Source organism: Manis javanica, chromosome 3 (genome assembly GCF_040802235.1).
Source record: "Manis javanica isolate MJ-LG chromosome 3, MJ_LKY, whole genome shotgun sequence".
NCBI classification, from domain to species: domain Eukaryota; kingdom Metazoa; phylum Chordata; class Mammalia; order Pholidota; family Manidae; genus Manis; species Manis javanica.
The window spans coordinates 80,394,156-80,411,234 of record NC_133158.1 but is presented as its reverse complement, the minus strand read 5'-3'; the positions used below and the strand labels follow the sequence as shown (position 1 = coordinate 80,411,234).

Sequence of the window (17,079 nt, the reverse complement as noted above, 5' to 3'; positions counted from 1 at the left end):
TTTCTGTGTTTCTAGTGGTAGTACAAGGAAGCAAGGGAAGAAGGGAGGAAGGAAGGGAGAGAGGAAAGACTTTTGCTCTGATGGGTTTTAAGTAGTCCAGGGGAGGAAGAAGATTTTAAGCACAAATTACTACCATTTAATAATGCTTAACAGGATTTAAATATAATTTATATTGTTGTTTCAGTTTAGTTTTATCAGAAAGTCCACATTCCAAATTGAGATGTTAGATCCCTATGCAGGATTTACAGAAGGTGGTCGAAAAACTGACCTGGTGACTTTTAGTTCATCACTCCCCTTAAGGATCTATACAGGCCTTGGGGATTAATCAGAGTTTGAAGAATCAGGAGAGACATCTCTGTCCCACACATTGTAGGAAGAGGAGGCTTGCCTTCCCTCACTCTGCAAAGCCAGAATGCACTAAGACATGTGCCCACTGGAGTTTGAGAAACCTGTGGGAGAATATCTGATTCACTCTGGATAAGTTTATTGATGAAAGGGCTTGGCTGGTTGGGCCTGAAGCAGTGAAGCAGCAACACCCCAGATGGAGTTGGGAGAGACCTAACTGTTGTTGTTTCTTGGTATCCATTAGCCATTCTTGTTTCTTGGGGGCTAAATGTTTTCCCCACAGAAGAAGCTGAGCTGGGGTCCTACTAAAAGGAACTGAACAACTTGAGAGCAATATTATCCCAACAGATAGGAACCAGCCTGCCAGGAACCCAGTGATTGAGGGGATAACAGTAAGCAGACAGCTGAAGGAGAGACATAGATTTCACTTGTTAAAAGAACTGAAGTCTGAATATCTGCAGAGGGAGGGTCTCTAAGAAACTCCTCACAATGGTCTTCAAAAGAAAGAGCTAGCAGTTGTGGATGGGCCCTCTGCAGCTCCAAAGGCAGATGACGACTGCACCAGCCACATAAAACTGTACTTTTCCCTAATCTACTTTTCCCAGGGTTTGACCACAGAGGGGTCAGAAACAGACACTATCCATGTAGGAGCAAGTGACTGGGACAGAGGGAAAAAGCTGACCAAATCTTCTCCCCTATTGTAGGCCTCATAGCTAGAGGCATACCCAAGATCAGAGAGAAGGCAGTTTAATTCTGAATGCATTTTAGTTTTAATATTTCACTAACTGGCCTACAGTGGGATTTTCAGACCGGACTGAACTATTTCATGTCCCTCTCAAAAACTACTGAACTATTTCATGTCCCTTTGTTAATTATAAAGTGACCCGAAAGCCTACCTTAGATTTTATTAAGGTATGGGCAGAATGGATCCACAGAGTTTAAAAGGAGTAATGACAAATAAAGTCACTGTCAAGCCTGGACTTCAATATCTGCCACATTGAAAAACTTCAGATTGCTATGAAAAAATTAGAGGGATAACTAACCCAAGGTAGACAGTCATGGGAAACTTTGCTGAAGAAGTAAATATTAAGTTTTGATTAGAAAATAAACAGGAGTTAGATTTTTTTTTTTTTAAGTGGTGGAGGAAGGTATCAAAAACAGCCATTCAGGAAGAGAAAAAAACAACTTCTGAAAGCATATGGTTGGAAGGGGTATTGTCCTTGATACTATAACTGTGTAAAAAATTACCCCAAAATATAGCACATAAAACAACAATTTATTATTGTCTCTTATAGTTCTGTATGGTGACTGGGCTCAGTTAGGTGGTTCTTAATTGTAGTGTCACAGGGTTATAATCACAGAGAGGTTGGGCTGGAGTCATCTGAAGGAGCAACAGGACTAGACATCCAAGATGGTTGATGCACATGGCTGGAAGTTGATCTTAGCTGTCAGCTGGGAGCTTGGCTTGGGATTTCAACTGTAGCACCTACACAGGACCTCTTCATGTGGCCTGGGACCCACAGCATGGCAGCTGGATTCTAAGAGAAAGCATCCCACAAACTGAGTATTCTAAAATCAAGTGTTTCAGAAGAACTGGTCTGAAGTCACACAGCCTTTTGCGACTTCACTGTATCACGTCATCCAAACTCTATTGGTCAAAGCAATAAAAGCAGCTCAGATTCAAGAGAAGGGGACAGAGAACCCAGCTCTCAATAGGAGGATGAGCAATGAACTATAGAGTTAACTGCTATAGGCATGGGCCACTGAAAAAAACTCAGAAGTCACTGAGATGGAAATATAGAAATTGCTGGAGAGAGTGTAAGTCCATTTAAGGAGCTTGGGAACTATTCTACAAGTAATGGGACAAAATTAAAAGATGGTTGATAAATAAGTAACTATCAGGCATAATGTAGGAGACCATAGAAATTATTCATTGAATTAAGAGTCTAATTTCCTTCAAAGGAAATAAATTGTTGATTAAACATATATTAATCAAGATGAACACTGTCTTAGTAATCAAGAGAGAATTACATAATATTGATCAGAGTGCTTTGGGACCAGGGTCTGACTGGAAATGTATGATAAAATTTCCTCTTGATGAAAAGTGACCTCTTAATGAATACACCTTTGAAATAAGAGACATCTTCATTTTGATAACCATTAAAGTATTCAAGCTCCCCTCCATTTGTCTATTAAATTTGTAACTTTATCTAACAATGCCCTGATTTCATTATAGAACTTTACTTCATAGTTTAAATATATGTAGGGATACACCAACTTCATCAAACTTCCTTAACAGTGTTGTATCTAGTTCTAAATAATTCCTGAGAAAAGTTTTAGCCCCAAGTGTTTGTGAACTCTTTCTAGAAGATTTTTAGAAAATTTCTTCTCTCTCATATCTTTGAATACTCCTGTAAGTCCAGGGCAACAAGAAATGTTGCCACTCTGCAACTTATCATAAGCAATTATGAATACTATCCAATAGTTGGACCTATAGTGTGTGTGCCTGAAATCTGCCATCTTCAGCACTTGAACCAACCATTCAAACTGCATCAGATGTGGGATTTCAGGAGACTGAGAACAAGCCTCAGGAATTCAAGTTCTTCCCATTCCCTCTGTGGATCTGGATCCAAGTTAAATAAGATAAAAACAGTTTTTTGATGCAGCTAATCTTAGAACACCAGCTAATGCTTAGCAAATCATTGAAAAACCCCAAATTCCACACTAATGTAGTCCTGTTTAAGAAAAAGGATAAAAACACAAGTTTCAGAAAATTTTTCCATCTTGAGTTACAGAAAAAAAGACCATGTAATGAGGCTCTGTCTATTTTGAAATGAACCTCGACTGGAAACTAGACTCTCCCCAGTAATATAGCACAAGCTCTAAATGCATCAATCACACCACCTCTCCAGCTGCCGCATGTACTGAGCTCAATCACACAGGCCAGGCAAAGGCTGCCTCCTCCCATGTGCCGGCTTGGACTTCAAATAATCATACCTAACATTGGTTGAGCTCTCATATTTCAGGATCTGTGTTCCTTCTTATTTAAACCTCACAATAACCTATCAAGGCAGATACTATTTTATCCTCATTTCATATGTTCATTCTAAGCATTTCTGGCTTATATAGAGGTTAATGTCAATCACTCATGCCTCTGTCCTTCCTGGTTAGGACCAAGAGTAGGAATGAAATGACCTGATAAGCAGAAGGGCCAAAGTGTTCATTTTCTCTATGAAGGCCTAATCACTATGAACTGGAAGTCCTAGATTAGAGAAAGTAATTTGGAAAGAAGCCAAAACAAATAATGCTTCCTATTACCTCCTCCAAATCTGAACCTTAGGATCAGCCACTGGAGTACATTGGGTCTGCAGGCAGACCCTTCATCCTTACCTTCAGTCAGCACTGGGATGACGGATTGAGACCCATCTCAAAGACCCAGTAGTCAGCAGCAGAGCACAGCACATGAAGAAATGGCTTCTAGAAAGAAGGCAGTGTACCAGGTCTGTTTACCCAAAAGCCCTCTTTCTAACAATATGCCTAAAAGAGAGAATTCTATTTCTTCCTTTTAAGCGTGGCTTTCAAAAATAGTTTTCAAACATAACTACCCACTGGAATCACTTGGAAAGGTTTAAAAATCATAGTGACCTGGCCACAGTCCAGAACAACTATATCGGAATCTCTAGGACACAAGTATCTTTTAAAGTTGTCCAGGCAATTCCAACATGCAGCCTAGGCTGAGAGTCACTGCTTTCTAGGTTCTGTTACCCCATCCCCTATTTCTTTATTCATTTATTGGAATATAGTTTATATACAATATTATATTGGTTTCAGATGAACAACTTAGTGATTCATCAATTACATATATCATTAAATGCTCACCATGATAGTTACCATCTGTCACCACACAAAGATATTTCCATATTATGACCTACATTCCCCTATGCTATACTTCCATCCCTGTGACCAAATTATAATTTGAAGCCTGTACCTCTCTACATTCACCTATTTCATGCATCCAATCCCATGGATAACTAACTGGCCATTCTCTGTGTGTATAAATCTATTTCCATTTTGTTTGTTTTATAAGTCAGAGAAAGGGGGATACCATATGCTTTTACTTATATGTGGAATCTGAAAAACAAGACAAATAAACCCATCTCCTCTTAATCAAGCCAGTCATGACTAACATTTTTTGAGGAGATACTTTATACTGAACAATTTATAATCGACATTGCAAACTCTCTGAGGCAGGTAGGATAATTTCACCAATGGGAAAAATGGGGCTTAGAAAGGCTAAGTGACAAACCTGGGATTACAAATTTAGTATTTTTCTCTAAGCTGGATACTTAACCACCATGCATAACTTTGCTGCTTTTGCTGGATCCATGATCACAGAAATTTCTCCCATCAGGTAATACATTCATCTTCTGTAGGGAGGAGCAAATAAGAATGGAGAATCTGGGGGTTCATTCCAATATCGCCTCTTTATAGAGAACATGAGCTCCTTCCAGGAAGTCAAGGAGGAATAAGGGTTTGTTTCCAACAACTACCTTTTGTAGAGATTTGGAAAATGTGTGGTAGGAAGTAATAAATCAACAGTAAGAGATTGCTAAAATTGGCAAGCAGCTAACATCAAACAGTATAGTTTTTAAAACAGAGTCACTTAATAGTTTTGAACAGCCTTGGTATCTTGAGAATGAGAATAAGAACATTGGATAGCAGTCTATGAAAATAAGGCTAAGGCTGGTAAAGAAAGGTGCCATAGGAGTTTACAGGAAAAGGGAGTCAAAATTGCTTCTGAACATACCAATGACAATACAAACTGAACAGAGAAAAATAAGAACAGTAGCCTAGAAGACTGGGAGGGGCAGAAAGATTGCAGGAAAGGTGAGGTGAAGTTCACATCCAGGACACTGAGTTAGAAAATGAAAGGTGATGCATCACCCAATAACTCAAATATTTTAAAAGGTAAAGACAAAACAGGAAGAGAATTATCTTTCCTGATTTCATATTTTTAAGTCTGCAAAGGTAGAAAGTAATGCAAATTGGATCTTGCTTTATATAAATTTGCTGAAAGTGTATAAATGTTAATATCAAATAATGTACTAATTTGCTGGTAGAAATTTTAACAGTGAAGAAGATTTAAATTATTCTTTTGGTAACTTCCTTGGAGCAAATAATCATTCTAATTTATTCTTTTTGCAATTTAGAATTTTCACACAGTGAATTTGCAGGACACTGGCACATAATTTGATCTAAAGGAAAAATGTATCATTACAAGTGTGTTGGAATATCTGATGAGCAACAGAAAAAGAATTCGTATACGCAGATGTGTTCGTTTTATTCTCTTTTCAAGGTGTGAATCATCATTGCCTTATGAATAAAAGGCTGAAAGAAGGACAAAAAACTCCACCCATCTGTGCCGGCATAGAGCTGCACCAACTTTGTAAAATAATTGGCATCTTCAGAAATGCACCCATTACCTGTTCCTTTAGCTGCTAGGAAACTTTGGGAAGTGTGGCAACTGGCAAAATCAGGTTAAAAGTCTATAAAGGTAGATTGTTTTCATTTCTAGTGGAAGCTTACATGAGGGTTAAATTTTAAAATCCCCTCACATATATTTTATAGTTAATCGAAGATGACTGGATCTATATAATGAGTTTCAAGTGCTGATCTGCAATTTGGTGACTTCTCTGGAATGAAAAAACAAACTCTAAATTGATCAGTCATATGGTCATTCTCACTGGTGTGACTAAATCAGTTCACGTGTGACTTACCTACTCTACCCCCCCCCCCCGCCCCAACACACACACACACAGCAGGTAAACCTTTAACACAGTAGATTAAATTCTTGAGACCCTGGCATATCATGACAGTAGGTATGCAGTGTTAATGGAATAAATTCTAGAATGATTGTGCCTTTTTAAAATAAACTTTTACTGTTTTTATGGCTATTCCTAAGAAACTCTTAAGTCTTTTGCTAAAAAAGGATATAGAAGATATTTACTCACATAATTTAACTCACACTAAAACATGCTTTGTAAGTTACCATGAAACTCATTCTGAAGTCTGAAAATTAATATACTTTGGGTGTTCCTTTCAAAAATTAGGTGGAAAGAAATTAATAGGACTTTACTTGCCACTGATTTATGTATTAATCAAAATGGTCAAATAGTATTCAAATGGTTCTGATTGGAATCATGAAGCAGCTGGAACACTGTAATTTTCACATCAAATGAAACAATGTGGCTGTATGTATTTCCAAGAAAAAGTCTGCTGGAAAGGATAATCTCAGCTACTTGGAAATGTGCCTGAAGTACCAACTAGAACACAAATTCAGCACTGGGGCTTAGGACGCTAGCTTTCCATATCTAAGGATGCTACTGGGGAGGCTCTAACAAAAAAGTCCAATCCTGAGTTTCCACAGTACACATTAAAAACTGATCTTAGATGAACAGTCACAGATAACTTTGGGGTGATAAGAGGCAGGGATACAGTTTAAAATACACAACTTCCCAATACGAAAATGTCATGTTGGTCAATAATTGTTAAATCCCATTCCCGACACTGTTTTGAGTTCATTCACTTAGTTTTCCTACCTTCCACAGAAAGTGCTGAAAGGCAGTGACCCTTCAATAGTTAGGAAACAGTGGAAAATGGAGTGACCAGCCATTTCATAGGCAATAATTGACTGCACGGTAACACTGGCTTTCAGTCACAAGCTAACTTGTCTTTTCCTTTAATACAGAACACAAACATCCAGTCATTACTTTATGAAAAAACTAGTCATACTGTGTGATACATAGGGATCACAACAGTACTTTGAAAATGTTTTAAAACTCGGAAACATAAGAGTCTCTTATTTGCATGGGGCTCCCACATTTTTTATAAGATAAAACAAACCCAGGCAACAATGTATTTTCCACAGAGAACACAGAGACGCTCATTCAGAATCCTGTATTTCATCCTAAGGTATGGAAATTTACATCAACTCAGACACTATACACAATTCTGAGTCTCTTCTCATTTTTTATTTTTTAAAAAAAGACAGATTTATGATATTGTAAGAAATTACTGTTACATTTTTAAAAAATCTGCTAAGTGCTACAGTAATGGAATAAATAAATAAGATTTTTCTAAGTTCAATGTTTATAGACATATTTATTTAAAAAATTAGTGAATTGAAAGATGTTAAATGATGTTGATATACACCAGGAAAGGGTTTAGGCAAGGAAAGGCACATCATTTCACCACAAGAAATAAAGACCATAGTTGGAAGTAAATGACCAGCCAAAGTTTTAGGTCTTGTGGCAGTTTTCCTAGCTCTGGAGGGTCATTTTGGTGGAACCTTCTTTATGGTACTTAGCTGGAATAAATAGTTGGAGAATTTTACTCTGTGACCCCGATGTAGTGTTAAAAAGAAAGAAAAAGCATTCTTTTAATAAACTTGATGTAAGAAGACGGAAGGAACAAAAATCCAAAATGGTTTGGTGGTATTGAAAGTCCTAGTCACAGAAGGTTAAAAAAAAAGAAGTAAAATAAGGTTAATCGTCTTGTCTTGCTGAATTGGACTTTTTGCCGTTCAAAGTTAAAATTTTAAGTTAAGTGCTGTATTTTTCACTTCCTTTCTTGTAGACAGACACATGCAGATAAACAGCTGCCATATTTCACCTCAGATAATGCTATATGCCAACATTTCGGGAAAAAGATCTTAGGTAATTTCCCTATTTTATAAAGCTTAAACCTTTGAAAATAGCACTAACACCCACGGCTGACTGGCTAACTACAACAGCAAAGTGAACATAACTTTTGACAATGAAACTAAAGAGTTTCCAGTTGAACGACAAAGTTACTCTATTGAAATGTCTAACAAACAGCAGAATTTGTTTGGGGTCAATTTCCCCCTACCAATTTTCTTTCACAAATTTGTGCCAAGTGTCTACAAATTTCTGTCTGGACTCTGAACCTACATTAGTTTGTCTGAAACATGGAATTACTGAGAATAATCCATGTAAATTTTAGTGGTATTAAGAAACAACTGTGTGAAAAACTAAAATGGATTTTCAGGATAAAATGGCATATTCACACACACAAAAAAAAAAGTTAAAAACAACTGGGAGTAGACAAGGGAAAATATTAATGTTAAAAAATAATAAAAATGGCAATTGTAAAGCAGGAAGCCTCCCAACTCATGCCACACGATATGCCTTCATTAAGGTGTATTCTTTGCGGTTGGTATGAGCAGCCCAGATGAAGAGAGCAGAAGCCATGAACTGTAAGGGAGCTGAGACACAAGCCAAGCAGAAGGACCATCCAAATTCACCAGACACATTCTCCGGCAGCTCTAGTCTCTGATGGAGCAGTTCAATTCCAGCAACATAACAACTCACTGAGCCCAGTGTACACAGACCTTGGAGGAAAACAAAACACAGCTAGGTAAGAGCACAGCAAGAGCTTTTCAGGCACCATGGCAGGGCAGTACTATGTGAATGCTTAAGAATTAAAACTCTTTGGTTCCTAAGGAGACAGGAAGATAAAATTAAGTACCATGACAAGACCCACCTGCAAGGAGATGAAGAATGCCTGTGGCAATCGTGGGATACAAGCTTCGGCAGATACAAGCACAAAGTCCAATCAAAGCCCCAAAGCACATCAAACCAACACTAACAAAAGGTAAAAGGAACTGGCAACGCCAAAGATCTAAAAGGCAGACAGAAAGAAGAAATGTTAGCATGATTTAGTTTTCTCACAATGGCAGTTTCTCTCAAATTCTAATTGGATCTTTTTCCCAAAAGCAGGGAAGTAGTACTGTGATACTGAGGTTTATTTTCTAAAGCACATTGTTTAAAAGGATGTTAACTCAGTCCTGATAGAAGTAAAAGGACAAAACAGTTAATAGTTACTAAGAGCTCACCATATGTCAGACACTACTCTGCATGTGCTGTGTACTAATCCTCCCAATATCCCTATGAAGCAGGTGCTATTATCATCTCCATTTGGTATACAAGAAAACTAAGGCAAGAAGTACAAATAACTTGTATGTGGTATCAGTTAAATGGCAGAGCCAGCATTTGAAGTAACACATTCTGTCTCTACCTACAAAAAAATCTAACACCTTCTAGGAGATCAAGAAATGAATAATAAGTAAATGAATAGTGATTCTAAGAGACTTACTAAAAAAATATTAAGCACAAAATGGAGGATATGGTATATACCAGGCACTAAATAAATGGCAGTTTTAACTATCATCAATTCCTTTAAACATGGGAAGAAAGCTGATAACTTTACAAAGCATTCCATTCTATTTTTAAATTATTAGCAATGTATTAATATCAACTCTAGGCCAAATTCTACTGTTTAGTGCTGGTTTTACTTTCTGAACTACATGAAAGTCTTCTGCTAACTTCCCTTCAAATTCCGTTAGTAATAAACTTCTTCCTATGCATTCGCAATACAAAATTGACTATGTGCCATTTATTTAAGGGTTCCTTTCATGACACAGTTATTCTTATGGGCAACATCTGGGAAGTCCCTATAGCCTGGAAACAGGTCCAAATCTATGGACAGTATTTCTTGGATAGCCTGATCATTAAGGATTAGAATGCTCCTAATAAATACCTTCATTTGTTTTTGACATCTACACTTTTGTTACTACCACCTAAGACTGGATTAACACTTTGGGCAGGCCTGACCCTCTGCTGACTCATAAAAAGCCTGCAATCAAGTTTTTTTTCTCATATCGCTATCTGAACTCAACTGACTATAAGAATTTATCCCGATTACTTTTTATCCCAATGAAATTTCCTCTTTGGATTCTGCTATCCAATGTATTAGCTGCCTCTCTCAACTTCCTATTGGCTAACTGGTTAAATATATATCCAATTTCTAAAATATGTTATCAACAGAACAGAGTTCATCGGGATACCATTAGAGATCTTATTTAAAATTGACACAATGTACTAATTCATCTTGTTCAGATGCATTAGTTAAACAGAGCTCAACAAAACACAAATAAAATTATTTATCTTCTTCTCCAACTGTCCTGCTGGGATAAAAGTACTCACATGTCCGAAGCAGATCAATCCCACTATTGTGGTTTCCAGGATCAACAAATTTCTCCATGAACTGGTCATTTAGCGTGAAACTCATGCATTTTGTGACCAAATCAAATGATTCTGGAAAAAGAATAACAATGACTTGTTGTTTTAATTATAAACATTTAACAAACATCTCTTTAAGTAATTATTCTCTTGAATAAAAACTGATACAGAAAGACATGCCCAGAAGAGACAGCAATCTCTTTGGCTCTGAGTGACATGTAGTATTTATCAATACCCAGTGGTTGGTTCTTGGCAGCAGGCTTAAGACATGGACATAAGAAAGGAAAAAAAAAAAAAAAAAAGGTAGAAATGAATGAGAATAGATAAGACTAGGAAGAGGAAGGCACAAAAACAGAAATAAATAGGAACTTTGATCTCCCCCAAAACTACTCTACCAGCCATCTTCCTCATAGGTAATGACAATTCCATCCTACTACTTTCTCAGACCAGAAACTTTAGAGCCATTCTTGCCCATATACATCACATCAGGAAATAAACCAGTCTCTACCTTCAAAATATATCTAGAATCCAGTCATTGCTGAGTGCTACATCCGGTCTGAGTCACAATCATCTCACCTGAATAATAGCCCCCTAACTACTTTCCTGGCTTCCACCTTTGCCTACCACCTGTCTTCAACACATCAGCCTAAGTAACTAGCTCATACCTCCTCTGCTCAAATCTCCTCAATAGCTTCATCACATTCAGAGTAAAAACCAGTCTTCATTATACCAAGAATCCCAGAAGACTTGCCCTATTTCCACTCCAGAGTACACTTCTGACAGCATACCCAACTCTCCGCATCTTCCTCCATTCTCACCCAGTGGCTTTCTTGCTGGCCTTGGAATATTTCAGGTGTGCTTCCACCATAGGGTCTTTGCAGTAAAGTTGTGCCTTCCAACCTAAATGAGTCTCCCTGCCTCCGCAATTACCCATATGGCCAATTCTCTCACTTTTATCAAGTCTTTATCTTGTTGAAGCCTATCCTGCTTATACATTGATCAAACGTATTATGCCCACCAATATCCCCTTCCCTACTTATTTCCAAATCCTCTTTATTTTGCTGTATTTTTTCATAGCACATGTCATCTTCTAACATACTGAGTAATTATGCATTGTTTTATACTACCATACTAATTTATTCCGTTTATTGCCTATCAGCCCTTAGAATGTTAGCTCCTTAGGAGTAAGGATGTTTACTTATTTTTTTCCCTGATATACTCCAAGCTATTAACTTGTTGAATGAATGAGAAATGACTGGTAGGATGTAAATATCAAGTGTAGGATTTCCTATGTAGAACTAGACATTTTAGAATTAATTTTAACCAACATCCCCCTCCTTTCCAAACTTTTCTCCACATATAAATACAACTATCATTCTTTCGCTGTATGTAACTCAACCCTGTTGTGCTGTGATTTGAATACAGTGCTTCCCACTGAACCCCAACAGTAGTCATAAATAGAAACAAATTGTAAAGTTGTTCCTAAGAGCTCTAAAACTTTCATTTTAATAACTAGAAATTTAAATTTTAAATGTCAAAAATGCTTGAAAAATAAAACTGAGCCAATCCTACATATATGGATATATGTGTGTGTGTGTTATTTTTTTTTCAGCTTCTGTATTTTCACCTACAAATTCTATCAAAATTGTTGTAACAGCCTCAAATATGCAGACTTAAATGTAGAGCTGGTCAAATTATATCTTCTAAGATTCAAGGGGAAAATGAAATTATCTATTAAAACACAGTTAACACATAGACTATAAATTCAAATCTGTTGACTTGATTTTGGATACAAGTCCTTTTATCAGTTACCATGTATTTAAAATGGCCCAATGTACTTTTCTAATTATTTCCTCATGACATGTGAGATTAATAAAAATAATTTTAATGAATGGGTAAATAAGAACAAAGATTTAAATTGGCCTTCCTAAAATAAGGACAGTTACTCATCAAAACAATATTAATGAGTACCATAGTAAGTCATGGAAGCTGGGGAGACAAGATGGGAGAGAAGAGACACATTAAGATTTATTTCTTCACAGGGAGAAAGAACCCAGAAATCTGCTTATAAATACTTGGGACCATTGTCACATCACTTTATCTATTATTGAGTAGATAAAGGAGACAAGTTAAAATAAGAGAAATACCTGTCCTTTCTGGTGGGCTATACCAATATGTGTTTTGGGGTATAGTGATACACCGTCTCCACAATCCCACTGTGCCATTATATCTGAAAAGGGCATCATTGTAAGTCTTTTCATCTGCCTCATCACTAGCAAAGTCGCTCCAGATGCTTTTGTTCAAATCACTGGAATTTTCTTGAACTGGACTTCGATATTCATACCAGAAGTCTGTACCAATTGAGGCTGCCATGTAGATGGTGGAAATGAGGCTCAGCACACAAGCAATTACAAATGCTGTAGCAAAACGGTTATCCATTCTGGCATTCAGACTGCTCTGTTTAAAGTTGAAGAAATAAGAAAAGTTAGACTTCAAGGACAAACATAGATTATTTTGAAAGTAAGTATATCAAAATCACCCTTTACCCTATTTCCCATCCCTTAGCCCTTTAAAGAAATTGGAAAAAAAGAAAAAAAAAAGCAAGCACATTCTTAAGTTCAAAACAAAACTCATTATCACAAAAGTACTTATTGATTGCTCACATACCCAGGATGCTACGGAGACAGAGGTCTTGTTCTCTAGTCTATCACCTGCACACTAAAACAGACAACACTGAAATGGACATACACGTTACAGATACAAACAGACATGCCCAGAGTCAGCAATATACTGTGCATTAATTTTTAATCACAGACTTAATTTTTATACAAGCTGCAGCGCATTAGTGTTCTGGGTTTGAGTGTGAAAAGAACCTAGGAAAAAGGAAGCAGAGGAACTCAGCTCCTCCCAGTTTCCTTTTTAGAGGGAAACCTTCTAAAACAAAATTAATAGGAGCTACTTGGAAGGCATTGTTGACGATGTTTGTTAACCCTGAGAGAAAGGCTGATCCAGGTGCAAAGAGCACAATAACATAATAATGCTAGAAATCTGCCTCTAACTTATACTTTTGAACCTCCTCATCTGCAAATTAAATGATCCCATCTCAACCAGAATGAAAACTGAATTAAGCAAAATATGTACACTTCTAAGGCGTGGACAGGGCTCAAAGGCAATAGTAAATGGCCGCGGTTAAATGACTCAAGGCGGAACAAGCTGAGTCAAATACTGCAAATATACACCATGACGGCGCCAAACACCTCACAAAGGCGCACGAAAACACTCGCAAACTGGGGTTGCCGAGTTTGGAAAATGGGAAGTGACTGAGGAGAGATCAGGGCAATTACACAGTGATAACAATAACTCCCGAAGTTGTTTTTGTATTTTTATCCTTTTTAATCCTCTTTCATCCTGGTGTTCTCCAATGACCTTAAAAGGTCCCGGCACCGGGAACATGTTCGCACAGGCCGGGAGCCTGGCGCTGTCGCCTCGCTGGACGCACCACGGGAACGAGGGGCGTCGAGGAAAATCCGGACTGGGGCCAAGCAGTCTCGCGCAGCCCTCGGCCTGGAGCCCCAGGTACCCGGCCAGGCCCCTCCCCGGACCACTCGGCGGAGAGAAACAGACCCTCCGCAGACCGCCCCTCAGAACTGCCAGCCGCAGCTGTACAAGGGGCGGGTACCGCTTCACACAGCTGGAATCTCCCAACGGCTATGCGACCCCTGCCCAACGACTGCGACCCCGCTCACTCACCGCCCATCCTCCTAATTCGCCGGCTTCGCCCTCAAGCTCAGACCACAGCACCCTACTCTGCTCGCGCCTCTTCTGACGCACTTCCCTGCAGAGCCTGCCCCCTCCACAACTCCCGCGCCTCCGCCTCCGCGTCCACCCAAGGCCGGGCCTAGGCCCCGGACCGAGGGGCTTTGTGGGAGTTGTAGGAGGGACACAGGGAAAACTGCGGGAGACGGCGGAAAGCAGCCAGGCGCGCCGCGCGGCGCATTGTGGGGGTTGTAGTTCAGCTCCGGTGGGCAATCGGTGCGCGAAACTGAAGTCTGGGCTTCTGGGTTCTTACCTGTTATAGTGGAAGGTATGAAAGTCCACAAGGTCGACTTGTCTCCAGTCACCGCTGGTCACCGACTGTGACATGTGTAACTCAGATCTTCCAGTCCAGTGTTCTCCCTGTCTCCCCAACTTATCTCTAAATATGTGAACAGCAATGAGACTGATTATACTTTTGAAATACTAACCTATTTATTTCACTCCTCACAGCCGCACTTCCATTGGAGCAGAAACTCTTTCTGGTTTATTGCTTAAGTTTAGCCTAAGAAGGATGTGACTTGATTGATTACATCTACAATGTAATGACATTGGGTTTTATATAATTTATGTTTGTGTCTACTTTCTCTTTGTGGCAAATGATGCTAGTTTCTTATTTATTGTAGCAAAATTTCCTTTTAAAATAAATTTCAGTTAGCTAAATAAAAATATTAAGTTAATAATAATACTGATGATATGTCAAAGAACATGAATAAAAAAAAGTTTATGAAAAAGACTGAATTTTGGAGAACATTGCCTTAAGTAAGAAAGGTCATGGACAGCCTTGGAGAATGCAGATGACTCTGTGACACAGAATGATTCTAAGCCCTCAAGTATTGCACAAAAATTCATAGACAGGAAGCAGGGATATTTTAGCAATGATGTGTATGGATACTTGCATAAGGTCAGGAACTAGCAAGTAATGGGTTTCTCAAGAGGTATCTACAGAGACAGAAGACCCAGGACTATAAGGGCTCTCAAATCCTATCCCATCCCCAAGTGCCTTGGACCATAACTACTACCCAGGTGAAAGGGTGAAGCCCCAAGTTGAAATTAAATTTCTACCACCCTGACAGATTGAAGGAATGATGTCTGTTTTCTATCTGTAGTTATATTTATTAGCCAGAGTTGGTGAACTGATATCCATATCTAGTACATTAATAAAATAAGGTAATAGCCAAATATTATATTAAAGACTGGATTTCCAGTAGAATACCTGTAAAGGAAAACTTTGTCAAAGGCACCAATTAGAGAAAGTGGTGGAGGTGCACAGGCAAATTTTTACTATGCAATATGACTCCTAAATACATTGGCTTTGATTGCTAATCCCCTACCTTCAGAAATGCCTCTCCTGCGAAGTCACATAGTAAATAAACCCAGCTAAAAAGAAAGTTGAAAAAAGGGAGAGGAAGAGACCACCTCAATTTACAGACAAGGGAACTGAGCCCAGGGTGATTAACTGGCTTATCAAGCTTGAATATTGGGGTGAGCTGACTTGCTTTGTGACATTAGACAACTGCCTGTTTGAAGTTATGATCATCCTGCCCACTTAGCAAAGAGGACTTGAACCACCTCATCACACACATATCTCCAAGCACACAACCGTATTTCAACTTATCTCCATTATCTTGGGCGTTTTCTATGCTTGCTTAATAGTTGTGTGGGTAGGCAAAATAAATCCTTAATAAATAAATGGAGTTAAATTTTCTTCCATTTCTTACTCTGTTGTTTGGGAAACAGTAGTTGGCCTGACATTTCACAAATGTTAAAGATGATTTTGTGCCACCATGTACAGATTATGAAATCTAGTGGAACTCGTCCTCTGACCTCATTTGTTAAAGATGGTTCTAGTTTCATTAGGAAGCTGTTATAATTACATTACATTTTAAATAAACCCTAAAACTGAAAATCTAGATATCAGATATTGTAACTTATTATATGTGCTTACAAAACAACACTTCATGCAAGAATTTATTTCAATACCAAGTGCCATGATGTGTTTAAATATTATTTTTTAATTGCACATTTTTAAGAACTTAAAATTGTGTTAAGCAAGGTATATCTACATTATGTTTTCTCATAGTTTTGTCCTGGTATTTTCCTTATGGACTCTGGAGTACTAAAAGGAGAAAAATAGGAAAACATACATGCTCTGGGTTCCAATCAATGACCATCCTCAAAAACAGTATCGATCATTGAATTTCCTCACACCAATTCACTAAAGAATAAGGGAAAATTAATGAAGGACAAGGCAGATAAAAACGTTTATCCAAAATGGCTCTTTCCTTTTAGCATTTCCTGTGAAATGCTGCACAGAGTAACAAACCATAGTTGTTTAGATGTCCATATTTCTGAAGGAGACTGAATGGACCACATGCAGATGAGAAGTTTAAATATAATTATCTTTTATTTTAAAATGATCAATATGAGTCATTGCTAAATGACCCCTGAGCCCCAGTGTCTTCATTCATAAAATGGTTGTACTAGATGATCACTATCACTTGAAGCTCTAAAATTTTATGATTCATAATTCTGCTCGAAGAAGAAAAATATAACTCCAAATATGGTTGTCATAAATCCATAATGTTAAAGGTACACTGAGGAATTCATGTATCCTACACCTCCGGTCTAGACAGTGTACAAGAAGACAGAGTGTGAAATACAGATGGACAAAGGGAAAGGTGGAAGGTTCTATGCATTTTGATAAGAAAAGCTACAGCAACACAGACCTTTGCTGTTTCAGTGATAAACAGTAATCATGGAAAATAGAAGCTGCCCAAGAAGTTTATGAAAAGGCCCTGTTCATTGGAAATGACTCAAA

General features: G+C 38.1%; 1 protein-coding gene across 4 annotated transcripts; it reads right to left on the bottom strand.

Moving 5' to 3' along the window:
• Positions 1-1,602: 1,602 nt before the first annotated feature.
• On the bottom strand, positions 1,603-14,354 carry CLDND1 (claudin domain containing 1). 4 transcript variants are annotated; one of them, XM_017672734.3, is made up of 6 exons: positions 14,196-14,303; positions 13,113-13,156; positions 12,593-12,902; positions 10,410-10,520; positions 8,908-9,045; positions 1,603-1,883 (listed from the first exon to the last, which is right to left on the bottom strand). In XM_017672734.3, exons 1-6 carry the CDS (start codon positions 14,200-14,202, stop codon positions 1,819-1,821), a joined length of 675 nt encoding a protein of 224 aa, XP_017528223.1. In that variant the 5' UTR covers positions 14,203-14,303; the 3' UTR covers positions 1,603-1,818. The 4 variants fall into 4 exon arrangements, with proteins under 4 accessions (XP_017528223.1, XP_017528220.1, XP_073087881.1 ...); XM_017672731.3 differs by lacking the exon at positions 1,603-1,883 and adding an exon at positions 7,355-8,755 and having other exon boundaries at positions 14,196-14,296; XM_073231780.1 differs by lacking the exon at positions 1,603-1,883 and adding an exon at positions 7,355-8,755 and having other exon boundaries at positions 13,113-13,178; positions 14,196-14,292.
• Positions 14,355-17,079: the final 2,725 nt, after the last annotated feature.